The 25,804-nt window shown below is 33.6% G+C and overlaps 2 protein-coding genes across 4 annotated transcripts; one reads left to right on the top strand and one right to left on the bottom strand.

The window, feature by feature from the left end:
• The first annotated feature begins 303 nt into the window (after positions 1 to 303).
• On the top strand, positions 304 to 23,580 carry Lpin (phosphatidate phosphatase LPIN). 3 transcript variants are annotated; one of them, XM_065362768.1, is made up of 18 exons: positions 304 to 975; positions 1,058 to 1,245; positions 1,597 to 2,032; positions 2,135 to 2,229; positions 2,321 to 2,538; positions 7,111 to 7,293; positions 10,630 to 10,777; positions 10,884 to 11,115; positions 11,682 to 11,811; positions 16,897 to 16,960; positions 17,068 to 17,154; positions 17,751 to 17,871; positions 18,197 to 18,345; positions 21,262 to 21,389; positions 21,731 to 21,842; positions 21,925 to 22,039; positions 22,134 to 22,237; positions 22,328 to 23,580. In XM_065362768.1, exons 1-18 carry the CDS (start codon positions 796 to 798, stop codon positions 22,461 to 22,463), a joined length of 2,826 nt encoding a protein of 941 aa, XP_065218840.1. In that variant the 5' UTR covers positions 304 to 795; the 3' UTR covers positions 22,464 to 23,580. The 3 variants fall into 3 exon arrangements, with proteins under 3 accessions (XP_065218840.1, XP_065218842.1, XP_065218841.1); XM_065362769.1 differs by lacking the exon at positions 7,111 to 7,293 and having other exon boundaries at positions 305 to 975; XM_065362770.1 differs by lacking the exons at positions 10,630 to 10,777; positions 10,884 to 11,115; positions 11,682 to 11,811.
• Positions 23,581 to 23,858: 278 nt separating this feature from the next.
• Nmdmc (NAD-dependent methylenetetrahydrofolate dehydrogenase) lies at positions 23,859 to 25,804 on the bottom strand. Its single transcript, XM_065362790.1, has 8 exons — positions 25,427 to 25,804; positions 25,158 to 25,345; positions 24,970 to 25,079; positions 24,733 to 24,895; positions 24,537 to 24,638; positions 24,357 to 24,452; positions 24,159 to 24,284; positions 23,859 to 24,071 (listed from the first exon to the last, which is right to left on the bottom strand). The coding sequence occupies exons 1-8, from the start codon at positions 25,465 to 25,467 to the stop codon at positions 23,953 to 23,955; spliced, it is 945 nt and encodes a 314-aa protein (XP_065218862.1). The 5' UTR covers positions 25,468 to 25,804; the 3' UTR covers positions 23,859 to 23,952.

Here is a 25,804-nt window from a genome sequence, read left to right as displayed (position 1 = left end):
AAGTTACGAATTCGTGGCAAATTATGTTTAGTCAGCTGTTTTTGACGAAGTCAACGGGAAAAATCGTTCTTTATGACGATGACAAATAGGGGTGGAGGGGAAGAGCCGGAAGAGGAGAAAAAACACGCATGAAAGAAAGGGCAAAACACAATGGAATGGGAATGAGTTTCGGGAGGAGTGGAAGTAATTCGAATCTTTCGAGAACGATTTAACAATCAAGAATCAGCTGTTTTATGACTCTACTGGGTTTTCCAACATCTGATTGGTCAATTGGGTGAGTCAAGTACCATGCTGTGATCGTAATGGTTGTAATGAAGGTGCTTGCATTTTGATTTGTTTTGTCCACCTGCCAATAGAAAATCAGCGTCAGCTGATGTCTGATCGCGAATGTGTGATTAGAAATTAAGAACTTGTTTACTCACAAAACACAACGAAAGAAGATAGACGTTCATGCAAAATTTCGCGAAGCGTTTATTCGGTGAATTTAGTTGGAATCGTACGTTCAATTGTGTTTGTTATTAATTTGTTTTTGAAATTTCGTAACCAGCTGTTCCCTTTAAATACATTGTGAGCTCGCGAGAGGCGTTCAGTCTTTTCGAATTTAGTTACCACCACGAAACGAACAACTTGTGCAATAGTATAACTGGTACCTTTTTTGAAATTTTCTTTGTTTAAAATTCATCGTAATTTTGACATGTTACAAATGTGATCTTGTTTCGCGATTTGCTTATCACTTTCACGCTGTTTCGGTAGATCGGTAACTGATTACAGTTTCATTTGCAGCGTTAATGGAAGATGAATTATCTGGGTAAATTTATCGATAATTTTCGGCACGTTTATAAAGAAATAAACGCTGCTACGTTAACTGGAGCTATCGATGTCATTGTCGTCGAACAACCCGATGGCAGTTATACCTGTTCACCATTTCACGTTCGTTTTGGAAAAATTGGAGTTCTACGTAGTCGCGAGAAAATCGTACGTTTTGTGAAATTCATCTTATCTCGTACGTCGTGCTGACGAAACATCCGACTAATTTAGTTATTCATGTTTTTCACAGGTGGAAATCGAAATCAACGGCGAACCATGCGACATTTACATGAAATTGGGAGAATCCGGTGAAGCTTTTTTTGTCGAAGAGTTATCAGACGAAGATAGAAGCGTTCCGCAGCACTTGGTGTGCTCTCCTATCCCATATTCCGAAAGCCAAGACCTTATTGAAACCGAATCAGCTGTCTGGACTGCGGTGTTAGTATAATATTCTAACTGAATCAGTTTAGATTATTTGTGACCAATGCATATATCCTTGAATTTCGTTATGTTTCGATAAATCAGTCACATTAATTAATTTGTTCGCCAACGTAACCGACCGATTTCTCGATCGGCCGTTGTAATTAACGTGAAAAATAGCGTAAAAGTGCAAATGATGCAATACGTTAATCGTTAAATTATCACTAAAGCCTGTTACCCTGGGTCAAAAATCTGTAATTATTTCGAATTATTAAAGCTCAAAGTTCGATGTTAATTTACACGTGTAACAATGCTGTTGAAATTTACCTACGTCGGTAACGTACTACAATTTCGCATTTTTATTTTCAGATCTAATCTCAAAGGATCTCAAGAATTGCCAACGGAAATATTAGATGACGCTCCGATCAGCACTTTGAAAACATTTCACGCCAAGACGGTGCAATCGTTGTCAGATTGCGAGATTCCCACATCATCCGATTTTCGTCCTATACAAAGTCTTTCCGAACACGAAGGTTATCAGAGTTCATCGGAGGTGGATAAATTAGCAACGTTGAACAAATCCGAGACCAATGTGGCCGTCAATAATAATAATAATAAACCCTCAAATAATAAGAAGAAAAGGCGAAGGAAGAAGAAAACCTTATCGAACGAGTTTAAAAAAGAATCCACCGATAAGATCGAAGATGAAGACGAAGACAAAGAAAAAACATCCGACGAGAATCCAACTGCGTCAACTCATGATTCATCGGAAATCAACGAGTTTAATAAATCCAATCTATTAAAGGTAACGGTCAAGGATCATCCCAGTCATTGATTCGCATTTACGTAACCTTTATTTCTTTTATCGAGGCATTTATTCAATTTATGATCTTTATTTCCTTCGCAGCAAGATGACGAAATCGCTAACTTGCCACAAACTCAAACTTCACCTCCGTTGAATACTGATCTGCATTTCTTCAGCGATACTGACGTAACTTGCAGGTTTGTACTCGTATTGACGTATTTTTCTGCCTTCGGTTCGTTACAATATATTCTAGCACAATTGTTCTAATCTTCGTATTGATTTTCACAGCAACGAACCCAAACATTTCTCACCGGTGCAATCGGATACCGAATTCGAAGTATCGAGGCTGAAAGATTGCGACGAATGTGCCATATCATCGGTAGACGACGCCAATAAACAATTAGCCCATCGACCATCCTGGCGATGGGGTGAATTACCATCGCCTATACCTAAATCCGAACTGCAAGATTTAACCGGTAAAAAGGAACCAACTCAAGAACGCGATCGTAAGTTTCATTTATTATTAATTTTTTGTACATTCTTCATGTACTGGAGTGTAAATACTTTCGAAAATTTGGGTAGTTTTTAACCCAAATAGTAGCATGACGATTTGTGGTTATGATAATGTGTTTAACGTGTAGAAAACTAATTCGTTAACCATATTGTTATTCTATATTAATGATCATTTAATATTCTTTCATCCGAGAATACGAAAACAGATGTCATTTTAAGCTTGTTCTGTACATATTCATTTTATTAAACATTTTCGTTAAAATGCGTTTATAATATCCTCTCCCCCATCCCTTCTCGTTGGGTCTGTTATCGGAGCTATTTCGTGACGAGACCAGTGTTGTTGGATATCGATCGTTCAGGACGTTGAACTGTTGACGATTTCTCCTTATTTTATCGTAGTTTGTCATTGAAAAATTCTATTCTACTTTAGTTTCATTAAAAAAGTATTCTGATCCCAAACTGGCCACTTCGTGCTCCCTTCTCTTGGCATTCAAACCTATATTTCGATTTGAATTGTTCGATCGAACTACCGAAATTATCGTCCTACTTCCTATAAGCGAAGAAAATTAACGTAGTAAATTTTTTCTGTCCATTTATTCGCATTATTAGAGCGTTTAAAACGTAGGTACATATTGCTAGTATGTTACGCAGTTCGTTTGTCAAAAAAAAATTCATTCCTATTGCGCCATATCTGGAAAATGATATCGAATTTCCGTCGAAAGACAACATACGATTTTACGTCAACACTTCATTCAACGTCATTATGATTATGCATTTTATTATCTTATTTTGTATTTTTTTTTCGTCGCCGCAAACGAGTAGTTTTCTTTGTATCATCGATTGAAATTTTTTTTCGAGTGTTGGCAAGATGAAAGATGAGTTAGTTGTTCGAGTGTTTATGAACTTCAAAAAATTTATTTATTTTTTTCAAGGTCATTTAGGTACTACACATGTTGTATCTACGTGAATAGGTGCGAGCAATGTCGGTATGTTTTGAGTTATGGTAATTGCATAGGTCGCGTGTTATCGTAAAATTCGTACCCACACGTTGAACGTACGGTACGAGTACTACTGATAGAATACTGACCTTAATTTTGTTAGATTTAGACTCGAAGAGGGCGAAGAATGGATAAAAGTGAAAGTGCGTGATCTACGTGGGCATATTTTCACGCGTTAATGATATGGTAATTTTCTGGGTGTTTTTTTACGATAATGGATTGATCGATGTGTGAATGGTTTTCGTGTGCGTGTACATATTCAGAATATGTAAATTGTAAGTGCTCAGCAATTAATATGCGAAGATTTGTTTATCTTGATGAAAATCCATATGATTAGTGAGTGTCAATTGAGCGATGAGATGAGAATCTAGTTTGTTTAAACAAGATTCTAAAGATGTTTTTGGTGATCTTTCGAATGATGTTTATTAATGATGGGTGTTTTCTCAGGGGTTCTAAATATGTACGTATGATTCTGGGAATAGTGTTGAGTGATGAGTCATCATGGTTTTACCAAAAAATATGATGATGATTTTTTTCAAGTATTCAGTAAGAATTGCTTCAGGGTTGTTCAAATTTTTTTTTTGGAAGAAGTTTTTTTCGAAATTGAAGCTAAAATGCGGGTTGGGGGGGGGGATTTTTGGTTCTCGTCTACTGACGTAAGTTTGTTGTGGAGTATGAGAGAGATACGATAACATGCGAGAAAATTGGGGTAAGAATTTGTGAACTAGAAAGATGAAGTAGATTACAATTCAGTGAGATGAATAAATTTTTGGCCCAATTTTGAAACAATTTGCAAAACCATTTTGACAAAATGATCCAAATACCTCCTAGCCTCGCGAATTGCGATGAAAATTTAAAAATGGTTCAACTTTACACTTGAAAAAAATTTTTTTGTAAAAATTTCTAGAAAAAAAAAGTGTAGGATCGAAATAATTTGACTTTATCAAGACCTTCTATATTTTCCCAATTTCTTGGCGGACCAACCCCAACAAAATTTCATACAAGTAGAAAAACTTTAATAATTCTATGAATGCAGTGTCGCGTCAGTCTGTCTCAAGAGTATGGAGGGGGAGAGGCTCATGCAAGGTCAAGTTACGAATGAAGCTAAAATTGCAATATTGATTTTCGAGCGAGTCATAAAAAAAAAGCGTAACTGGCGTCTGAACTTGAGTAAAAGACATGTTGAACTTTCGACGACGAAAATTCGAAATTACATTGAAGAAGGTCGCATACGTACACTTATACTTATATTACTCAGCGCTTATCTTTTTCGTTGAAAAAACGAGTATAAAAAATACATCATCAGATAAAAGCAAGCGCTGAATGTCATTTTCTTGATTTTTGAGGAATTTTTGAAAATCTTTGATCCAGTTTTGGCAACAAAAAAAAAAAAAAATGAAACTTGATTGATCCGAGTGAGTAGTTCAAAATTGAGCTATTTTGGGTCAAATTCTGAGATGTAACTCTTCGAAAAGACATTATAATCACGTTTTCACGATTTCAACAAAGTAAAAATCTCAGAATTTGACCCAAAATAGCTCAATTTTGAAAGCTACTGGAAAAATCATATGAAAAATTATTGAGCACTGGGTAGTTTGTTTCAAATGTAAATTCTTTGATTTATTTGAAAAAATATGCATAAACGCCTTTTTTAGGGGTGCCTATAATGGGGGGCTCTAAAAAAAAGGGTTCAAAATTACGAATATACGGGGATCTTAATTCAACTTTTTCATCTAGATTACGTTTGGCGCAAATCGCAGGTCTCTAGTTTTCCAGGGGTTCCCAAAATATCGAAATTACGAAAAATTGGAAAATTTTATTCTTGAGTACCAGCGCAAAATCTTATTGAGCTCAAAATTTGGTGGGATGGAGGTCTTTTAGATACTAATAAACTGTAAAACGCTTTTTAGCGGGGCTCAAAGGGGTAGGTTCAAAATGGTGGTTCCAAAATTTTCCAAAAATCAACCCCCTCCACAATTTCTGCCCCAGAGGGTCAAATAAAAAAATCTGCTCGCATTACGTTTATCGGGTTCAAACAGATATTTTACGCTGAAAAAATTTTTGAATTTAAACTCAGTGGTTCCTAAAATTCTTCTTTCATTCACAACTTTGGGAACCCATGGACTTTGGAGCCCAAAAAATGGTCATTTTGGGTTAACTTACTACGGATTCGTATTTGGGACATTTATTACAACATTTTAAGACTGGTTGAGTCGATAATTAGCTGAGGCCAAAAAATGGTCTTATCGCAACTCCTTTGGATACTATTTTCAATCTAGCAGTTCTAAGTCTTTCGAAGTCTCCTGCTAATTTCTGAATTTTTCAGTTCTCAAAAAAAGGATTAAAAGAGGTAAAATTGTTTGAAATTGAATTCAGACCTCACAAACTTAGATTATAGGTAACCGTCCTTATGACCTCTTTGATCAGGTTCAGCTCAATTTTTCGAAACCTAAATCCAAATTTTGAAAGCCAGCTAAACTGTTGATCTGAAATATCAAAAATTAGATATAAATCTGTTTCAGCTTTCTATCTCAATTTTAAAATCTTCTAAAAATTGAAAAATGAAATTTATGTGCCTGCAATTTTACCTGGTGATGTACGTACATATTTCATGGATCTTTCGATTCATTTTTGTGTGATCTAAAAAAATTTATATTAATTAGAATAGCTCTTTTGGGCAAGAAAAAGGGTTAATACCTGAAAATTTAGCTGTGTACCCCTCCCCCTCCCTCTTCATGATTCTGTCTCAAATCAGAATAAATATTCAACAATTATTCACATCAGAATGTAAAAGAATAAAAAGATTCAATTTTTTTTTAATGACTGAAAAAATTCAATAATAGGTATTACTCGTATTACTCCAGAGCGCTCTATGCCAATCCTGCTCCTGAAAAATCGATATCCAATACTTTTTTATAAGTTATAACAAACTTTACCGATGAAACCAAAATTATGCAAATTTTTCATCATTTTTCTCAATTAGTAGCATTTTACGAAGTGTTGATATGAAATAATAACGCCAATAAAGAAATTATCAAACTTGTAATCATCATAAATTTACATTTTTTCTTCGTTATTTAATTTTTTTTTCTTTCTTTCTATCTTTTTTTTTTTAATTTTGAACAATGCATTCCACATTCGAATAATTACGCGATCAAATTAATGTTCTTCTTTTAAGCAATGCGATACCGCTATATTGATTAAAAAAATTGATGTAGCCTGTACTCGCACGCTCTTATGATGATAAATTCGCTCAAGTACTCGTATGTATTTGAAAACTTGGCGAAAATTTGACGTTACTTTTTTTTCTTCGCGTTGCGTCGCTAGTCTCCTCTGTTTCTTCAGGTGAATTTAAATTTAGCCTACACAAGCTTTTTCAGAATAAAATAACAAAATGACACCTGTTTATGATAATGTTTTCGTATTCGCAATTTATGCTTAGTCGCGTTTGTCTTTGTACGAAGCAAACGAGTGGAAACGAGTGGATCGTTATTGTTCGTTGCACACTCGTATGTGCGAGTACATAAGGTACAAACGAGGCTGGCAATTTTTCATTATTTTTCACAGCCGAGGTTCAACGTTCGATGTTAGCGAGTATGTTAGGATTTATGAAAAAAACCAAACATATACGAAACAACGAATTGGAAGGTTCGATTTATCTTTCGCAATTAGACGCCGATGAATTAGATCCCGAGATTGCGAGATTATATTTACCTCATTGTCGCTGTATGGAGTCTTATAAACCGGAAGGTAAAACTTTTCTAACACTAAGGTGGCCTTACGGTGGTGATGCAGTAGGATGTGTGGAATTGTGGAAATGAATCGCATGAATTGCTGTATGGAATGATTTTGAAATTCATTCTGCGGAAGATGCTCTTCGTAATTTCGTTCCATTGTACGAGTATTACTTTTAAGAAGAATGATGTTTACATTTGTATCATTCATGGAGTTCTTCACTTTGATGATCAAATCATAGGTATTCGTGAAATGTCATCTTCCTGCTAACGCCAGTATCTTCTCCCCTCTTCCCATTCAATTAAACAAATGAGTAATCAAATGGGTAGATGTAAGAAAATAAGGGTGGATCGCGAAAAAGAAATGTCGAATGATTTTGACCAAATTCGATGGAGATCTTCATTTCGAGTTGAAAATCGCCTAGGTACAAATTTTTGTAGTTTCTGGAGGAGAATTATAGCTTATGGCATAGTTACCTGTTAGGAAAGTTTTGTAATTTGTATAATCTATAAATTTTCTAAGATGCCAAATCACTGTCAAGTTGGGCTAGGCAATAATTTTAGGGAACCAAGGGGTTTTATTTTTTGAAAAAAGAGTAATTTAGAAGGATTTTGATTCAGAAATTGTGTTTTGAATTTCATTTTTCAACATTGGAGGCCTCTATATGAGAGATCAGAAGAAGTTTTCTTTTAAAAATGGTAGTTATTGGAAGGGTTTTGATGAAAAATTTTCAAAAAAATTGTTTACCGAGTTCAATCTTCTATTTTTAAATAATTTTTTCTACTTTGGAGCCCCCTGTGTCCGGGACCAACATTTAGTTTTGGGGGCTGTAGTCTTGGAACCAAAATTGTTTGGAGAGCTGGGGGAATTTTTTCTCGACAAAGAGGCTATTTAGAAGGATTTTGACCTGAATGGAAAATTGTTATTTAATTTTTTTTCAAAGTGAGGGGGGAGGGAAATTTTATTTGAGGCGATCAAGATTATTCGGCGATCTAGAAGGGGTTTTCTTGAGACGGAAGTTTTTTGGAAAAATTTTGACCTGAAACAAAATATGTAGGTACATATTTCCATATTGCTTACAAATATTTATTTTTTTTATGATTTCTATTTTTTGAGAGCTCTATTCAAGGACACCGACATTATTTAAGTGATCGAGTGAGGGGTTTAGTTTTCTTAAAAGTGCAATTGTTTAGAAAGAATTAGGAACAGAAATTAAAAAATTTCAAACATTATTTTCACTGACTTTGATGATTTTTATTTGATTTTTGATTTTTTGCAACTTTTGAAGGCTTCATGCAAGGGGATCAACATATCTTGGGCACCAAGGGAGGTTTTTCTATCCGAAGAAAAGGAGGAGGAACGGGAGTATTTAAAAGAATTCTGATAAAAAAATGAAAAATTTGTGAATATAAATTCAATTTTTTTTTTTTTTTGATTTTCTTCATCTTGGAGCAAGGGTTTCCAGCACCACAACTTTTGGTTGCTTTTTCAATTTTTTGTTTTTTTCATTTTTAAAAATTCAATTTTTCCCAATCTTATTAGCTCTATACTTTTTGAAGGAAGAAAAAAAAGAATAAAATGTTAATAATCTCAACTAGTGAATTCCACCTGGTGATGCTTCTTTTTCAGCATTATGCTTACAAAATCCTGCTTTTGGTTAAAATTTTCAAGGTCTCACTTTCTGCTATAAACAGCATAAAGTCTCCGAATCTGTCAAAATTGCCAATAGGTGTTCTTTATTCTGATTTCCAAAAATTGCTAAATGAAAAATTGTCACGTTTTTGCAAAAAAAAAAAACTTCAGAATCTCTTGCTCTCGTTTTGATGTCAAAAATGGCCCCAAAAGCCTCAATTTTTTATAAAAATTGTATACGTCTTGATTTCTGGCAATATTTTCTCAAAATAAAACACATTTTTTACCAAAAAATTACGAAAAAAATGTCTCACTTTTTCTACAAAAATTACAAAAAAGTAGGTATCACTTATTGTCAATATAATTTCAAAAGATAATTTTTTGTTAAAAAATCACCAAAATTCTCGCTAATTTCCAAATTGTTGGAAAATCTTGCTTTCTTACTTTCTTACCTAAAAATGTCAGAAATTCGCACTTTTTTTCAAAAAATTGCTTGAATATCTCGCCTTTTTGACAAAAATTAAATTGCCAAAAAAGCTCTGCCTTTTGCTAAAATTGTCATATACTCGATTTTTTTGCCAGAAATTCCAACATTTCTCTCTTTTATCTCAAAAATTGCTAAAAAGTTTTGCTTTCTTAGCTAAAAAAAAAAAAAAAATGTGAAAATAGTCTTTCTTTTCTGAAAAAAAATTGAAAAAATATCATTTTTTGTCAGTGATTGTCAAATATTCTTTTTTTTACTGGCTTTTCTGTAATTTTTTTTAACATGAAAAATATTTTTTGGTTAGGATCAGGCAGTGGTATCGTAGTGGATCACTTTTGAAGTAAGTTTGTCACTTTTTTCACAAAAAGTCACTTTTGGTTACTTATCTTCCAAAAAAGTCACTGTTTTGATTTTTTTTTTAAATAAAAAAAATTGTTTTTTATCCAAATTACTTTTTTTTACTTTTTTTCAAAGGATTTTGTGGGAATTTTCTTCATTAAACAATTTCAGAATTTTAAAAACACAAATTTTTACTTTTCGAAACACCAATTTTCAAAAGCTTTTGCCCTCGCATCCCTCGGGTTTGTTGTCTTTTCTTTTTCAAAATCAAGATTGAAATTTATTTACAAAAAAATCAAGTTTTGAAACCAAAAATTGAACTCCTCACAAAAAAACATCGTTTTTATGCCTCTCGAAATACAAATTTTCAAGAGCTTTCACCCTCGCTTAGGTCTGTTTGGTTTTCAATTTTGCAAATTCATCAAATTTTATGACATGAGTATTCAAATGTTTGTAATTTTTCAAGAAATTGCAAATATCAAAACTTCCCCTCTCCCACCAACCCCTTGTAAGTTTGCAGACCTCCTCTCATCAATTCAAACCCCTTGAGGGAACAGAATGGAACGGAATTTCAACACTGCATTTTCTTGTACGGAATAAATTTGAAAATCCTGTACAGTAATTTATTCGATTCAATAGTCATTTTTTCCATACATATACTACTTACTGCGCTATCAAAGGGGGACATGGGTTGATACGGTCTTGGCTATGGCTTATTGTAATATGCTTATTGTGTGGGTGTATGGTGCGATGCGGTTCGGTGTGCGGTTTTCGCGCAATAGGCGAATAATACTTAATTCGTATAAATCGTAGCCTGCTATAGTACAATCGTAGGTAATTTATGAGAATGTATACGAAGTGGATGCTGACCAGGGTGCAATTTTTTTCACACGCAGATGAATCGAAAGACGGCTGCGACGATAAAGACGAAGATGTGGAATCTGGTAATGGACCATCATTGGCTCAGTCTCCGGTTAGTGAAGTCGAAGCATCTATGGGTCCTGATCACGACGACGACGAAGACAGATCCGATGAAATGTGCAAGTACGAAAATACACCACCTCATTGAAGGAAAAAAAAACCTCACCGAAACTTGGAAGAATGTCCGAGCTCTGTGAAATTCGATTAATGGGATGTTTACATTTTGCAGGGATAATTGGGATTTGGCCATGTCATTGTGTGGCGGACAAGGTAACGTCGATAGCGTTCCAACTTTCGAACAGTTCAACGAACATCTCATCTCCTACGAACAGTTCATCAACGATCCGGCTATTTTTAAGAATCCAAATCTAATGTTTCGTATCAACGGCAACATTTACAAATGGGATGCTGCCTGTCCGCAATTAATTTCATACGCTTTGTTTAAGCAAGCTCTGCCAAAAGTACGATTTTTTGAGTTTACTCTACTCTACTCTACCTCATCGTACCGTACCGGTTACCAGATGAATACGTAGATGCGCAGCAGAAGCAGAATAGCAGAACCGAAATTTTTTTCTCGCGAATTGCGATGCATTTGGTGGTTGTTTACCTTCCAGTGCGATGCGATGCGATGTACGTGAAATTTTTTTCCCCCGAAGAAGAAAACAACACACCACAGAGTCACGCCACGCTCACCTTGAACTTGACGGCAATACGGTGGTTTTATTGTCAACGTCTTACGGCTTCCCTTCCGCTACATATATCGTGCGTACGATACTATAATTTCGTATGTAGCATATCGACTGCGAAATGAAAGAAACATTATTTAAACGCCGTGTAAACACGATGACCGTGAAATGACGCCGCTGTATAAACCCTTTCGTGCCTTCTGCTGCCTGCCGCGCTTCATATGTATTCATTCTCTTTCACCGAGAGACGCGTCGATTAATTAATACGACGCTCTGCTGCGTTAGCGTTATCCTATCCCTGCGGTAAATTATACGAATTATCGATCGTGTGTTTATTTTAGGAAGTTCTCGATAGATTCGAAAAAGAGAGAGTACCTAAATCGGGCAATGTTTCCAGTGGCGATAATAGCAGACATAGGAGAGGATATTATTCGTGGTTTTATTGGTCTCGAGCCACGCAAAATAAACCAGGTTAGTGATATAAGCGTCGTCTTCATCTTCGTCCTATCGACGATGCTCAATGCTGCCCATAAAGACTCGATTACGACATCGACGTCTTTCTTTCATTTCCTATGTAACTTCATAGTCCATATTATGATACCTACTTACCTAGTCTCTAATACTCGTACATGAAATTCGTTCGATTATGCAGATAAAATAGCGAATAGTTTCGATCGTATAGATCGTACGATCAACGTTGTTGAGGTACCCCAGTCTGTCTCTATGTTGTTTAATGTTTATACATGTATCTGTAGGTCTGTAGTACGTACAAAAAGTACATAATAGATAGAATATTGGCAACGTCGTCGTCGTCGTCGAGTTCAACACGCTGTTTGAAGAATTGAGCAATTTTTACATACGCACGTGATACCGCAGGCGCAGACAAGCGATAGAACAAGTTTAATAATCTTTTGTTCTTCGCAAGTGTGTATTGTATGTGCTTATAATGTATTATACACCCGCCTGCCTTATCTACTTGTGGTGTCTACGTAACGAGGTCGTTGGAATTTTCTTGTAGAACAAAGTATACATATGTAATATGTATATGTATACTTGACCTTTTTATAATTTGAGAAATGAGAACAACGAAACGTACAAAATTACTATAATTTATCTTTTTGGCTGAATTTTTTTTCCTCCTTCTCTCCCACTTTCCTCTCCCCATTCCTAAGCATGGCGCTGAAATGGAAAAAATACTCCTTTTTTGACCAAACCGTAGAAAAATTGTTCAAAAATTTGAAAAATCCCACATTTTTTCCCCAAAAAATTTTTAAAACTGAAAATAATCTCAAAATCAGTATGGGTCATTTCACGTCAATTCGTCACCAAGAAGTGGTAAGGGGAGGGGGGTCGGCGATGTTTTTGAAATTTTTCCTGTGGAAAGACCTCTTGAAGGGATACCATTGGTGCAAATCACCGCCCTCTAGTCCTTTTTTAAAGGCTGCTAGGGGGTGTCAAAGTTTTTAGTGAACTTGAAATATCATCCATTTCAGCAGTGAATTACTCGATAACCGCGATACCTACCAAAATGGAACTTTTTCCAATAGTTGGGGGTTTCGAAAGGCTTTTTGGTGATATCATAAGAATCAGTGTTGCCAATTTTTTTCGTACGAAAAATTAGCTCGAAAAGTTTCAAAGCGCGTTTTCATATCGTTCCGACTCTCAAAAATTCTGAAAAAAATATATTATGGACAACTTTTCATGCTGAACAATATATTAAAAAATTGGGATGACATTATTTCGAAAAGTCGATTTAATAAAATTGAAAGTTTGTGAAAAAATGCGATTTTTTGATTTAAAACACGAAAAAAAGTTTTGATTAGTGAAGATGACATATTTGACCCCTATTTTTAAGTATCCGTAGAAAAAGTTGCAAAAATCCCTTTCACTCGATGAAATGAACTCATCACAAAAAAATCAAAATTCTGAATGAATTGAAAAAATAAACGAATTTTAATTATTTTGCTACGAGTATGATTTTCATCAACTTTTTCATGAAATACGTCAGAAAGAGGTCTAAATAAATTTCAACTTTTTTTGATGTTTGGAATTGAAAATTGAATTTTTTCGAATTTTGATTTTTTTTGCGATGAGTTTATTTCGTCGAGTGAAAGGGTATTTTCAACTTTTTCAACGGATGCATAAAAATGGGGGTCAAAATGGGTGATATTTCAAGTTCACTGAAAACTTTGACACCCCCTAGCAACCTTTAAAAAAAGGCTTAGTCATCCCTTCGGAAGGTCTTTCGACAGGAAAAATTTTAAAAAAAATCGCCGACCCCCTTCACCTCTTCTTGGTCGAATTAACATTTAATGACCCGTATTCAAAACGGAAAAATATATCGGTATATTGGTTCTTTAGTATTCCTTCTCATTAGCAACTTAATTCATCTTAAAATTCTATAGTTCATTAGTATCATGAAGGATCACGTTTGATAGTGATAACTTGCGGGAAAAAATGGTTTTCCCTACACGAAAAAAATTAGCTGTTTAGATAGAAAATTACGTAGGTACTCGATCAAATGTTACGTTTATTATTATTTTCTCTGAACAATGTGAATTGTGGGTTTCTAGGTGGTACTTATACTTACATTGAAAATAATATACTTAGGTATAACGGAAAATTTACACTTTTATCGAGTAGGAAAATTTTTATGAAACTTCATTTTAAATTTGACTTTGAAATGATACTTAATCAGTATTGATTTTTTTTCTCTACGATGCCTACCTAATGTGGTAGAATTAAGTTTACCACCGGATCATTTCGTAATATTACACGACCCTGAATTTTTTTTCTCATATTTTTGTAATAATTTTTTTTTATCGTTTGCGGCGTTGAAATACTCTTGCTAACTTACCTACCTATGTAGCTGCAGTATCGTTCAATTTGGCGAGTTGGCAAAAATATCAAAAATCGTGTCGCTTTAAAGTTGGCGAATTTAATCGCGAAAATAATAATAATTTCGAAAGAGTTTTGTTCAGGATGAGAAATTTTACGCGAGTTAAAAATAACTCGAGGATATTTTTTGGGTTTATTTTTTTTTTGCGATTACGGATGCGATTTTGAAATTTTAAGCTGGTCGGGGTTTTGTAATGATTACAAGATCAAGGCGAAAGGTGTAAAGTGAAAATTTTTGTCGGCAATATTCACCTTACCGCACGTCTTTATCGATGTATTAATTTTTTCGCGAATTTTTAATTTCAACTTAATTCATCCAGTTTATTCTCTGCATCCCAAGGTGAAAATGAAACAGTAAATGGGAGAGGGGGAAATACTGCAACCGAATAATTATTTCCTTATTCGACTACCTGCTGATAATAATTTCTACGGGTACACTGGCAACAAAAAATACGAAAAAAATTGACCCAACTTTTTTATATCTACCTACTCGATTTTCAGAACCGTTTATCATCACCCCCCTTCCCTCCTCCTTGGCCATAAATTATCCCAGTCCTTGGATTTTATTCCTTGGACTTTTAGGAGATCAGTGCTCGTAAGAAATTTCTCATTTTATCTCCCTTTCTCATTTGCAGTCTTCTCGATAAAAATCGATTCGATAATTCAGACCATCCCTCTCCCTCCCTCCCTCCCTCCCTCCCTCTCCCTCCTTTCCACCCAAAAGCAGAAAAATTGTCATTTTAGTATCCAAAAGACAATATTAGATTAGATCTGATTTTGAACGAATAATATTTGAAATAGCCAAAAAGTTGAATTTTGAAAAAATTGAGGTACTATTTGAACCCAGCTCCAAGTCCTCTCATGCCTCAAGTCTAATCAGAGCACTCCTCCTAATTTACAAAAAAAATAATAAAATAATTGAATTATGCGCATTTTGGAATTTTAGGAATTTTGAGGCTCACAAACTCCCTCTTAGAATTCCTTTTCAGGTCAAAATTATTTTCAGAGGTTCACTTCTCGACGATACCTAGTTTTAGATTTGAAAACGTCGAATCAGTCACAAAATATTCGAAATTAAAGGAAATGCTGCTTACATTTTAAGAATTTTGAAGTGCATGAGCCATCCCTCCCTTTAAGTGGGCCCCTTTGAGGCCAAAATTATTATTTGAGGTTCGTTTTATGCTTGAAGACATGTTATCCCCTTACAAAGGAAACGACCCAACCTGGCAGAGCAATTTTCAAACCGGAAAATGCGAAATCGAAAGAACAAGTACATGCATAAAAATCTATCTTCAGTCTAAATTTCAGGTGCTAAAATGCATTTTTAGATTTTTGGAGAATTTTTGAAAATCAAATTCGAGCCAAAAATGAAAAAATCAAAATTTTACCAAATTGGCCTAGAAAGCTGAAATTTGGCATGTACCTAAGCCTCCCCCATTCTCGACGTTTGAATCGATTGAAAACGGCTGAGAACCGTTTTGAGCAGTTCCAAAGCTCTCAGCAGGCTTTGAAATTTGAAATTTCTTCAAAATTTTACTGTGTAATTGGTTTGTTGATTTGATCAAATTTTAAGCCTTTTTTTTTCGAAAACTGAAAGGCCCAAAACTGCTTAAAATGGTTCAAAAACGTTTTCAATCGATTCAGAGGGTCAAAAATAGAGTACATACAAAATTTCAGCTTTCCAAGTCAAGTTGGTGAAATTTTGAATTTTTTTTTACATTTTTTGATCCAAAGATTTTCAAATTTAAAAATTCTCCAAAAATCGAAAAATGTTTTTCAGCTCCTGAAATTTTGGCTTGTGATGTATTTTTGTCTCGTCTTTTTGATTTAGCTTTGTCTGGTTTCAAAAATGTTTTTACCAGTTGGGATACCTTCCTTATTGTTGATTGAACAAATTCTTCAATTGGATGAATTTTCGCTGCTTTCAGAAATTTTGAGGTATCATTTTGTTCAAAAAATAGTCAACGTGCAAGTTGTCCTACCTCCTCTTCCTCTTATCCATTGTATTTATTTTTCCTAAATTTTGTTTTTTTCATTCTTCAGAAAGTTGAAAAATATCAAATTGCATGGGAGGGCGGAGAAAGGAGGCGTTTAAAAACAAGAATGAGAATCGTCAGCTACAAAACTTGATTCTCCTGCTTCAAACGTGATGCCTTCATCATTTATTTGAAAATTGTCCTACAAATTTCAATTTTTGAAGCCAAAAAAAAGATTTTGCCAATACCATGGGAGAAGCTATCCCTTTTTCGGGCTTGATTCAGCATTGACCTTTGATCTGATCAAGATTAGCCATTTCAAAAAAAAAAATGATCACTTTATTTAGGGACAGATTTTGAAAGGGAGATGGAAAATTTTCAGAAAAATTCTCCAACAAGTTGCCATTAATTTTTTTTTTTAATATGTACTTATTTTAGTTTTTTCTAAAGTGATACCAATCCATTCTTACAATTAGAACTACATACCTACATGTTTTTCAAAAATGTGTGAATGGATATAGTCTACCTATAAGATGTATTTTACTCGTGTTACAAAACATTCGAATAAAAGTATACCATCGAATGTTGAACCATTTGCACCATCACCATACATTAGACTAATTAGATAATTAGCTCGACCAATAAAAATTTTATACTAACATTTGATAATTTTTTCCCTCAGGCGAACCTTCTCAAAATGACAAAAAACTCGAAATGGAATCAATGGACCCGAAATTACCACCTCAGTTAGTATAAATTTTCAATAACCTAGACCTCTTCAGTGCGTTCTTCGCTTAATTCTTCGTCTGTCAAATTTTACTAACTCACTTTTTCTTTCTTTTTTTTTTCGCAGAACTAGTTCGGACACATTCGACGACGTAACACCGAATACGCCCACCAATGAACCAGATTTCCTTAGCGCTCAGGAAAACAACGATATGTAAGTGTAATTAGGCGAAGTATTACGTTGAAATTTTTCTTATCACGTAATTTCAATGATCTTTCGTGGTAAATAAGCGTCAATGTATGCATATGTATGTTATGGACTTGTTGTTGTTGTACGATACCTTCGAACATATGGAGGATTACTCATCTGTTTTTCTATTCGTCGCGACGTATCTGCTGACTATCTCTATTCATATTATATAGTACATAGACACTCGTTTACGTACAATACAACAACGGTAAAACGCATTTTGATAATTTGTTTTTGCAACTCGAGGCCTTCGTCGTTTACGATGACTACTACCGTACCAGAGTAAATTGTACGCCATTATGAAAGTTTTTTCAAATCGTTCGATGTGTGTCAGGTTATCAGCTGTCAGTTGATGCTAGTTACGTATTTGGATTTTTCTCGTAAAAATGTTGTTGTTTTTTATGAAAATCGTTATTAAATTCCAATTTTGGATTTTCTCTTATTTCTCGTCGACGATGTAATTATATTATAATACCTATTTTACCTCGCGTAGGTCGTTTTACTCTCGAATTGCTTACGATAAAGATTCTAATACGATGACCTTTCTTTTACTTTTTCAGAAAACGTTTACGTACGTATAGTTCGACTGATTCGGAATTGGAAAATACCGATAATAGTATCCCGATTAAAGATAAACCAGAAAAGTACAGAAAAACGCTGCGTTTAACGTCCGAACAAATTGTAAGTATCGAGATTCGAAAATTGGCATTAAATTTCATCGCGAGTGTACTCGTCGTCGTCGTCGTGTCGTTAACCTTGAAATTAATTTAATGAGTTTTATCGTACGTACGTGCTACGTACGTGTAGTACGAGGAGATGCATGGGAACTGATAAGAATTTGATTCTCCTCGATCTATGTATGGAAGGAAAGGATGTGATTTATTTGCAATTAATTCCACGATTTGCAAAAAAAAAAGACGATGTGATTCTGAATATCGATTATTTTTATTTTTAAACTGAATTCTGTTCACGATAACCTAGATTTGGTTTGTTTTTTCTGATTCAGGCCAGTTTGAACTTGCAACCGGGTGCGAATGAGATAATGTTCAGCGTGACAACAGCGTATCAAGGTACAACTCGTTGTAAATGTACGTTATTCTTATGGCGTTACGACGATCAAATAGTCATTTCCGACATCGATGGTACCATTACGAAGTGAGTTGATAAAAAATGACTAATTTTAGATTATGGATAGCTTTAGCTATCGTGTCGATGGAATTTTTTCACGTATTAATGCCATTTTAAAGAAGGGGCTTTAACCTTTGATTATCATCGAATGATAGGTCAACCTAATATGACTAATGCTTTTTCGAAGTGATAAAATAGATACCTAATGTGTATATTATTTAGTTCCTCGTTTTTTTCTTTTCGTTTGATGATGTTTGATTTATTTGTTATTCGGCTCGTCTCGAGGTTACACTGAAACCAAGTACAAGGTACTGTTTGGGACGGTTTTATAAAAAGGAAGAAGAAAGAGGACAATTTGCAACGATTTATTTGAACGAAGAGTCTTGGTTTTTGTGTGAGTGGATGTCAATCAAAATGTCTTTCAAATGGGAAAATTCACCATGTTCTGAAAATGATTGAAATATCGTCGTCTAAATTATTTAAATATCTTGAGCATAGTTTAAAATTTAATGAAGAATAATTTTGAAGCGTTTGAGAAGTGTTTAAACAGATAAAAACAAAAAGTGATCGAAAATTTTGAAGAATTCACAAGTACGTGAATATGCATCAAAATTATTGAGAAATTGTAAACATTATTCAAAGTATTCTGAAACTTGATAGAATGACGTCAAATTATTGTTCAAAATGTGATGCAATATTTTATGAAAAATGTAAATAATTTTTCTAACAAAGAAAATTTGTGAAAATGATGTTGAAACGTCAGAAATGAAATGAGAAATATCTGCAAAATTGTTCAAAAATTGCTTAAACGTCATTGAAATAGGAAAAATAAATTCAAAACGCGATGCTAAAAACTTCAGGGAATTTTATTGTAGTTACCTTCTGAGTAATTTTTCAAAATGACGTCAATGGGGGGGGGGGGGGATCATCGTTTATAAAGCAATTTTCTTGATGTGGACTTTTCAACTAAGGAAGTTTTTGGGAAACAACGTTAGACCGAAAGAGAGTCATAGCCCTTAAGGCGGTTTTGTTAATTCATAATTATATTGTTTTGAGGAGGTGTTTGGAAAACAACGTTAAACATGAAGAGAATTGAAGTCCTTAAAGCTGTTTTGTCTGTTGAGAAATATTTTGAGGTAGTTTTTGAAAAACGATGTTAAATAGGGGGAGAATTATAACATTTAAGGTGGTTTCGTTGATTCAGATATTCATGTGAGGTAGTCTTTAAGAAACGACGTTAGCTGATGGAAGAATCAGTGCTCTTAAAGCGGTTTTGTTATTTTTTGTTCAAATCCTAAAATGTTTTTCAAACTTTAGTTAGTGGTTTCCACTTGTTTTTATGTCATTTTGAAAGGTTTTTTATTTCATGTAAGTACATAAGTAAATTTTTTCAAATTTGTCAACATTTCAACAATTTTTTGGTCATTTTTAACCACTTTTACTCCAGTTTTGGAATTTTTCTGTGATACTTGATGCTTGCAAAATTTCATCAATTTTCATAATGTTTGATCAATTTTTTTGATATTAGGGCATTTTGAATCCAAATTTTATGATATTTCATCACATTTCTGTTATTTATTACTATTTTTATGGCATTTTAACAAATTTTTATTTTCAAAGTAATTTTAGCAATTTTTTTCTCAATTTATGATAATTTTCAATTCAATGTCAGACGACAAATTTTACAATACCTTTTACAATTTAGACAAATTATTGTGAAATTTGAGAATATTTCATCAATTTTTATTAATCTAGGCGACTTTTGCAAAATTTCACCGAAATTTCCAGACATTTTCAGTTCTGCTCATTTTGACAAGATTTTGCTCAATTTCACTGAAATTTCATCAATTTTTAGAAACTTTCAAGTTATTTCTACGTCAATTTTAGAGTTTTTGTGACACTTTAAGTATGTGATTTTTCTGTAATTTTTTCGCGATTTTCAATCATTTTTTTCTACATTGAAGCATTTTTGCAATATCTTGCTAAATTTTTGCCATCCAAATTTTTAAGCGATTTTCCTGAATCGTTGCTCAATCATGCAGATCAATTTTCAGTAACTGGGAGGTCATTTCATTTATTTTTATTATAATTTCTGTATTTTTGACGCATTATCATTCAGTTATGAGTATATTTTGTTTCTTCATCTTCTTCTTTTTTTTTTTTTTTTTGATAATTTTCAAAAATCTTTATTTTTTTGCAAAATTTAATTTTAATGATGACATAATTTTCGAACATTTTTTAAAATAAGTATTATGCAATATTTTGCTTAATTTTCGCGATGTTTGATCAGTGTTTATTCAATTCCAACTGGGTATTTTTAAACAAAGTTTTGAGCAATTTTTGCGAAACTTTGCTCAATTAAATACATATACCGATTTTTTCGATCAATTTATGGTCATTTTTAATTACTGGGAAGCCAATTTAAACATTTTCATTTTACTTTTCGCATTTTTGACAAATTATTTTTATACTTTTCAATAGCTTGGGCAATTTTTGAAAAAATTTTCAAAAATTTTATGACATTTTGAAAATTTTTGGACTTTTTTGGTATTTTTTTTTGAGTTTTGTGCAATTTCACCAACAATTAATCACTTTTTGATAATTTCCTAGATAAACATCAGCTTAATTTTGCCATTTCTATTGTAAAATTAGAATTCAAAATTTAAAAAATCGCCCTTAATTTTTTTTGGTGGTTTTTAATTGGCCAAAAATGGTGAAATTTCAACTTCACGCGGCCGAAGTCTTTGAAATAAATTAATTTGAGGGCTGAAATTTTGGTTGCGAGGGTCTCAGAATATTTTCTTTCCAAGAATTAATTTTTCATGGAATCAAAATTTTGCTTAAAATTAATTTGTTTTTCCACAGTCATTTTGTCCCTTTACATAGCTATTAGCTAAGGTGCAAGAATTATCATTTTTTTACTAATTTTTTTTCTGTTCACAGATCTGATGTGCTTGGCCATATTATGCCGATCGTAGGAAACGCTTGGGCCCAAAGCGGTGTTGCAAAATTATTCAATCGTATCGAAGATAACGGATATAAACTTCTGTATTTATCGGCTCGAGCAATAGGTAAGAAATTTTTCCTTTGCATGCTCAAACTTCGCGAATTTGTCGAAATTTTAACCTCCACTGCGAAGAATTCTCGTTCGATTTATTCGAAGAGATATGAAGGGAAGGAGGGGGGTTGGGATCCTCTTGTCGCAACGCTTCTTGGTTTTAGTATCCTGAATGAGAAATTAAAAATTGTCGCCAAATCATTACCTTTTTCCCATAGAAGGGCGATGTTATGGAGCTTGAAATTTTTAGAAGAAATTGATTGATTTTCTGAAGAGCATAACCTCGATGAATTGGCCTGAAATGGAATGACTCAACGCTGCGATTTCTAATAAAATGATATTCGTTTGTTTTAGGTCAATCGAAAGGCACCAGACGATATTTGAATTCGATCAAACAAGAAGATCTTACTTTACCAGAAGGTCCCATATTGTTAAATCCCACCAGTTTACTGAGCGCTTTTCATCGGTGAGTTTTAAGCGACTAATACCCACTTACTTGATCTTTTTTTAAATGAAAAATCAAATTTGTTATTTGTTCGCAATTACAGGGAAGTAATCGAAAAGAAGCCGGAAGAATTCAAGATATCTTGTTTGAGAGATATTCAAGCTCTCTTCCCGCCGAATTCTAATCCTTTCTACGCCGGTTACGGTAATAAGATAAACGTAAGTGATTACAAATCATACCTACCAATTGCGATTTAAATCTTTTTTCAATTTTGAATTATCTAATACAATTTTTCATTTCATTTGTCTTTAGGATGTTTGGACATATCAAGCGGTTGGCATTCCTATGTTTAGAATTTTCACGATAAATCATCGAGGAGAATTACGACACGAATTGACTAAAACTTTTCAATCATCGTGAGTATTCGAAATGTGCCTTAAAAGTGCACACTGTACTCATACGTACGTATTTCCAAGCTTGTAACATTTTATAAATTTCGATTACAGGTACTTAAGCATGTCGCAAATCGCCGATCAATTGTTCCCGGTCAGATCGAGGCAAACTTTAGCCGAAGAATTTTCCGAATTTAATTACTGGCGTGATCCTATTCCTAGTATCGAAGAATTACTGCCAACAGCTTAATGCGAAACCCATACCAGTCAAATATCGCTCGGCTTTTCTTTGCGGAAATTACACGTGATAATGTACTTAGATTTTAGTGATGTATGCTCTCAAAATTATCAGACGTACCGATCGGTAATTTTTTCAAATGCTTTTATCAAACTACCTACTACTATACCTACGTTAATTTATTATTCATCGGATGACGTAAAAAATTTTGAAGCACTCGTAATGAAATTCATCGTACGAATTTCTTTTACGTTTGGCAGAATTCGCCGTCATACCTCCTTTACCTATCAATATTTTGATAATTTTCTCCCATCGATAAAAATGTATCGCATTCCAGCGGAAACAATATTTATTCGTATTCGACGTAATAAAATACGATGCAAGTGTGGTCGAAATTTTGGTAAACATATTTACGAAAAATACCCGAGTGAGGTTTGTTTTCCAATTACGATGCTTCGATGTACCTGCGTCGTCGTCGTTAAAAATGTGTATTTGTATACTCCTTCACAACATGTTATTTCTTTCACGTAGCGTGCAAATACGTATTGTGTTCGTAATTATTATATTACGCATTCCAAACTATTGCAACTATTGTAATTTGTATTAGCGAACAGCTGATAGCGCTGTTTATCTATTTAGGATGATTTTTTTTTTAACGAGTAAAAAAACTTGTTCGTTTGTGTGAAATCAATTTTTATAAGTTTGTGATTTTTTTTGTATTACTATAAGTAAGAAGAAGAGTCGTGTTACATTACGTATCTGTGAGTTGTGAGAAATATTCTCACGTTGTTTTCGTTTTGTGTTTTTCGTCGTCGAAATAAAAATCAATTTTTATTCCTTTATTATGTTTAACTTATACCTACATACTGCGTTCTTTTATCGCTACCGCGTATCGATGCGATCTATATAGTGGAATTTTAACGATTTATTTATATTTTATTAGATTTTTTCCTGCGTTGTTTTCACTAAAGAGAACACGATAGAATATTTTGTCCTTAATTTTATTCAGTTTTGTGTAAGTTCATCGATTTATTTTGAAGATTTCACTGCTTTTGTTACCAAAGTATTGCTTTTTTTTATACAGAAAGTTTTCAAAAAAATAAATGTGTGATACTATGTTTGGTTGAAAGCGTTCTGTGTTTTTGATTATTTTTCGTCGATAGGTTTTGTACGAAACGTTCTATTGAAATTTTCTAAACAGATGTGTACTTCACGATGGTGCTGATTTCAATTTTTGAAATGAGTTTGAACTCGGAATCAGAATTGGGCTGAGCGCCCCAAAATATGAAAATTGAGCCCCAAGACGGCCAAGACCCTCAAAGGAGAGTTGGGGTTCCAAATTTAGAAAATATTAGGCAAGATGAGTATCGAAATGTAGGTTTTCAATTGGCAAGAATTAATGACGAATAAATTAAAGAAAATGATTTATTTTCGCCAATTCAGATAATACTGTTCAATACTCAATACTCATAATCGATTCATCCCCTTAATATAATTAATATCACTTCGCAGCAAATCTGCGTTTGGCAGCAGTGATGGTATTTTTCATCAACATAGCTACAGTCAAAGGTCCAACCCCTCCAGGTACAGGTGTCAAGTATCCAGCAACTTGTACAGCTTCTGAAAAGTAAAAAAAAAGATATATCTTACACTTGACGTATTATATGTATAAGATCAGATTATCGATTCCAAAGAAGTAATATTCACCTTCAAAATTCACATCACCTACAAGCTTAGTTTTTGATGTAATTGGATCAGTTATTCTAGAGATCCCTACGTCGATCACGAATGCACCCTGTTTAATCATATGGCCACGAATTAGAGAAGGGACACCTGCAACGATTATAATGAATTATAATACATCGAATTTAAATAGGCTGATGAAAAAGCTGATAGGTAAATGACCTGTAGCAGAAATCAATATATCAGCGTTACGACAAAATTCAACTGTTTGTTCCTTCGGTGTATGTGTATGACAAATGGTAACATTAGCTCCATTTCCTAGGAGGAAAAACGTACACAGGTTAATGGATACTTTCACTCTGAACGGCACGAAGCCTGAATGGAGTGAAATTAATCAATTACCTATTTTTGGCTCGTAATCGGATTGAAGTATCAAAGCAATTGGTAATCCGACATGTTTTGAACGGCCACAAATCACAGCATTTTTACCAGTAATATCTATCCCTATTGATGAGAAATAATTCAGAATTTATAAATACTCGATTATATCACAAAGCATGGTGCATAAATGATACGCTGGAGAGACGTATATAATTACCACTTTCATGAAGGAGATATTGTATCGCTAAGGCAGTACAAGGAACGAAGGAATCCATTTGAAGACAAAATTTACCAAAATTAGGAAACGTAAACCCGTCAACATCTTTTTCAGGTGAGATTTTTTGGCAAATTGCTTTATTGAATTTAGCTGGTAAAGGTAACTGAAACAATACATTCAGAATATTTCATAATGAATTCTCACTCGACGAAAGATGATATTTATACAAATGCTAACTTGTAATAATATAGCATCAACGTTGTCATCTCGATTGAAATGATCGATGGTATTGATTAACGTTTCTTCGGGAATATCCGGAGCAAATTTTACTGTTTCGGTCTCAATGCCTAAATGAACATGAAAATGAAAATATTTATTTTCTGATGAAATTATTTTTACGTAAGAAAGTAATTAAAATCGTTCACCTACAACTTTGGCCGCAATCGTTTTGTTTTTCACGTATGAAGCACTGGCTGGATCATCTCCAACAAGTAATACTTTCAAATGAGGAATTCTTTTACTATGATATTTGAAAGTTTCTACTTCATTTCTTAAATTATCCAAAATTTTATTCGCTACGGATTTCCCATCTATTACGGTTGCCTTATGACGTCTGTAAGATTAGAAGAATAAATTTAGCTTATAGATCCACAGGATTACGAATATACGAAATTTTTTTCAAAAAATAGCTAACCTGATATTGAAAATAACAGAGCGAAAATGTAGAAATTTCATGCTGGATACAATTTTTTGAGACTTCAATGAGCATAAATTGAGATCAGATTCAGAATTTCAGAATGATCGGTTCATCTCTACCATTCCATCGAGTGTTTTACTGAATCTTATGTACAAAAAATGAAAGTTTCGAACTTCACACAAAAAAATCTGAAGTTCAATTCCAAATTTCCAATTTTATTTTCACCGGAGTTCTCTACAGAGGCAGCTCAGAGAATTAATTGAACATGAAAAAATTCAGATTCAAATTTTTTATCACTAATCTTTACATGTTATTTCAAATTTCTTTCGCCTTTTTGCAAGTTCAAAAGTTTGAAAGTTTTTGAAAAAAAATTCA

This window comes from Planococcus citri, chromosome 4 (assembly GCF_950023065.1).
Source record: "Planococcus citri chromosome 4, ihPlaCitr1.1, whole genome shotgun sequence".
NCBI classification, from domain to species: domain Eukaryota; kingdom Metazoa; phylum Arthropoda; class Insecta; order Hemiptera; family Pseudococcidae; genus Planococcus; species Planococcus citri.
The sequence above is the reverse complement of the archived record's forward strand: the minus strand, read 5'-3'. Positions and strand labels throughout refer to the sequence as shown.

Coding starts and splice junctions, on each gene's coding strand:
- Lpin (XM_065362768.1), top strand. CDS start 796: ATGAATTATCTGGGTAAATTTATCGATAATTTTCGGCACGTTTATAAA. Junction 16,961..17,067: donor GACCCGAAATTACCACCTCA/GTTAGTATAAAT, acceptor TTTTTTTCGCAG/AACTAGTTCGGACACATTCG. Junction 22,040..22,133: donor GTTACGGTAATAAGATAAAC/GTAAGTGATTAC, acceptor ATTTGTCTTTAG/GATGTTTGGACATATCAAGC.
- Nmdmc (XM_065362790.1), bottom strand. CDS start 25,467: ATGAAATTTCTACATTTTCGCTCTGTTATTTTCAATATCAG. Junction 25,346..25,426: donor TCTGTTATTTTCAATATCAG/GTTAGCTATTTT, acceptor CTAATCTTACAG/ACGTCATAAGGCAACCGTAA. Junction 25,080..25,157: donor GATTGCGGCCAAAGTTGTAG/GTGAACGATTTT, acceptor ATGTTCATTTAG/GCATTGAGACCGAAACAGTA.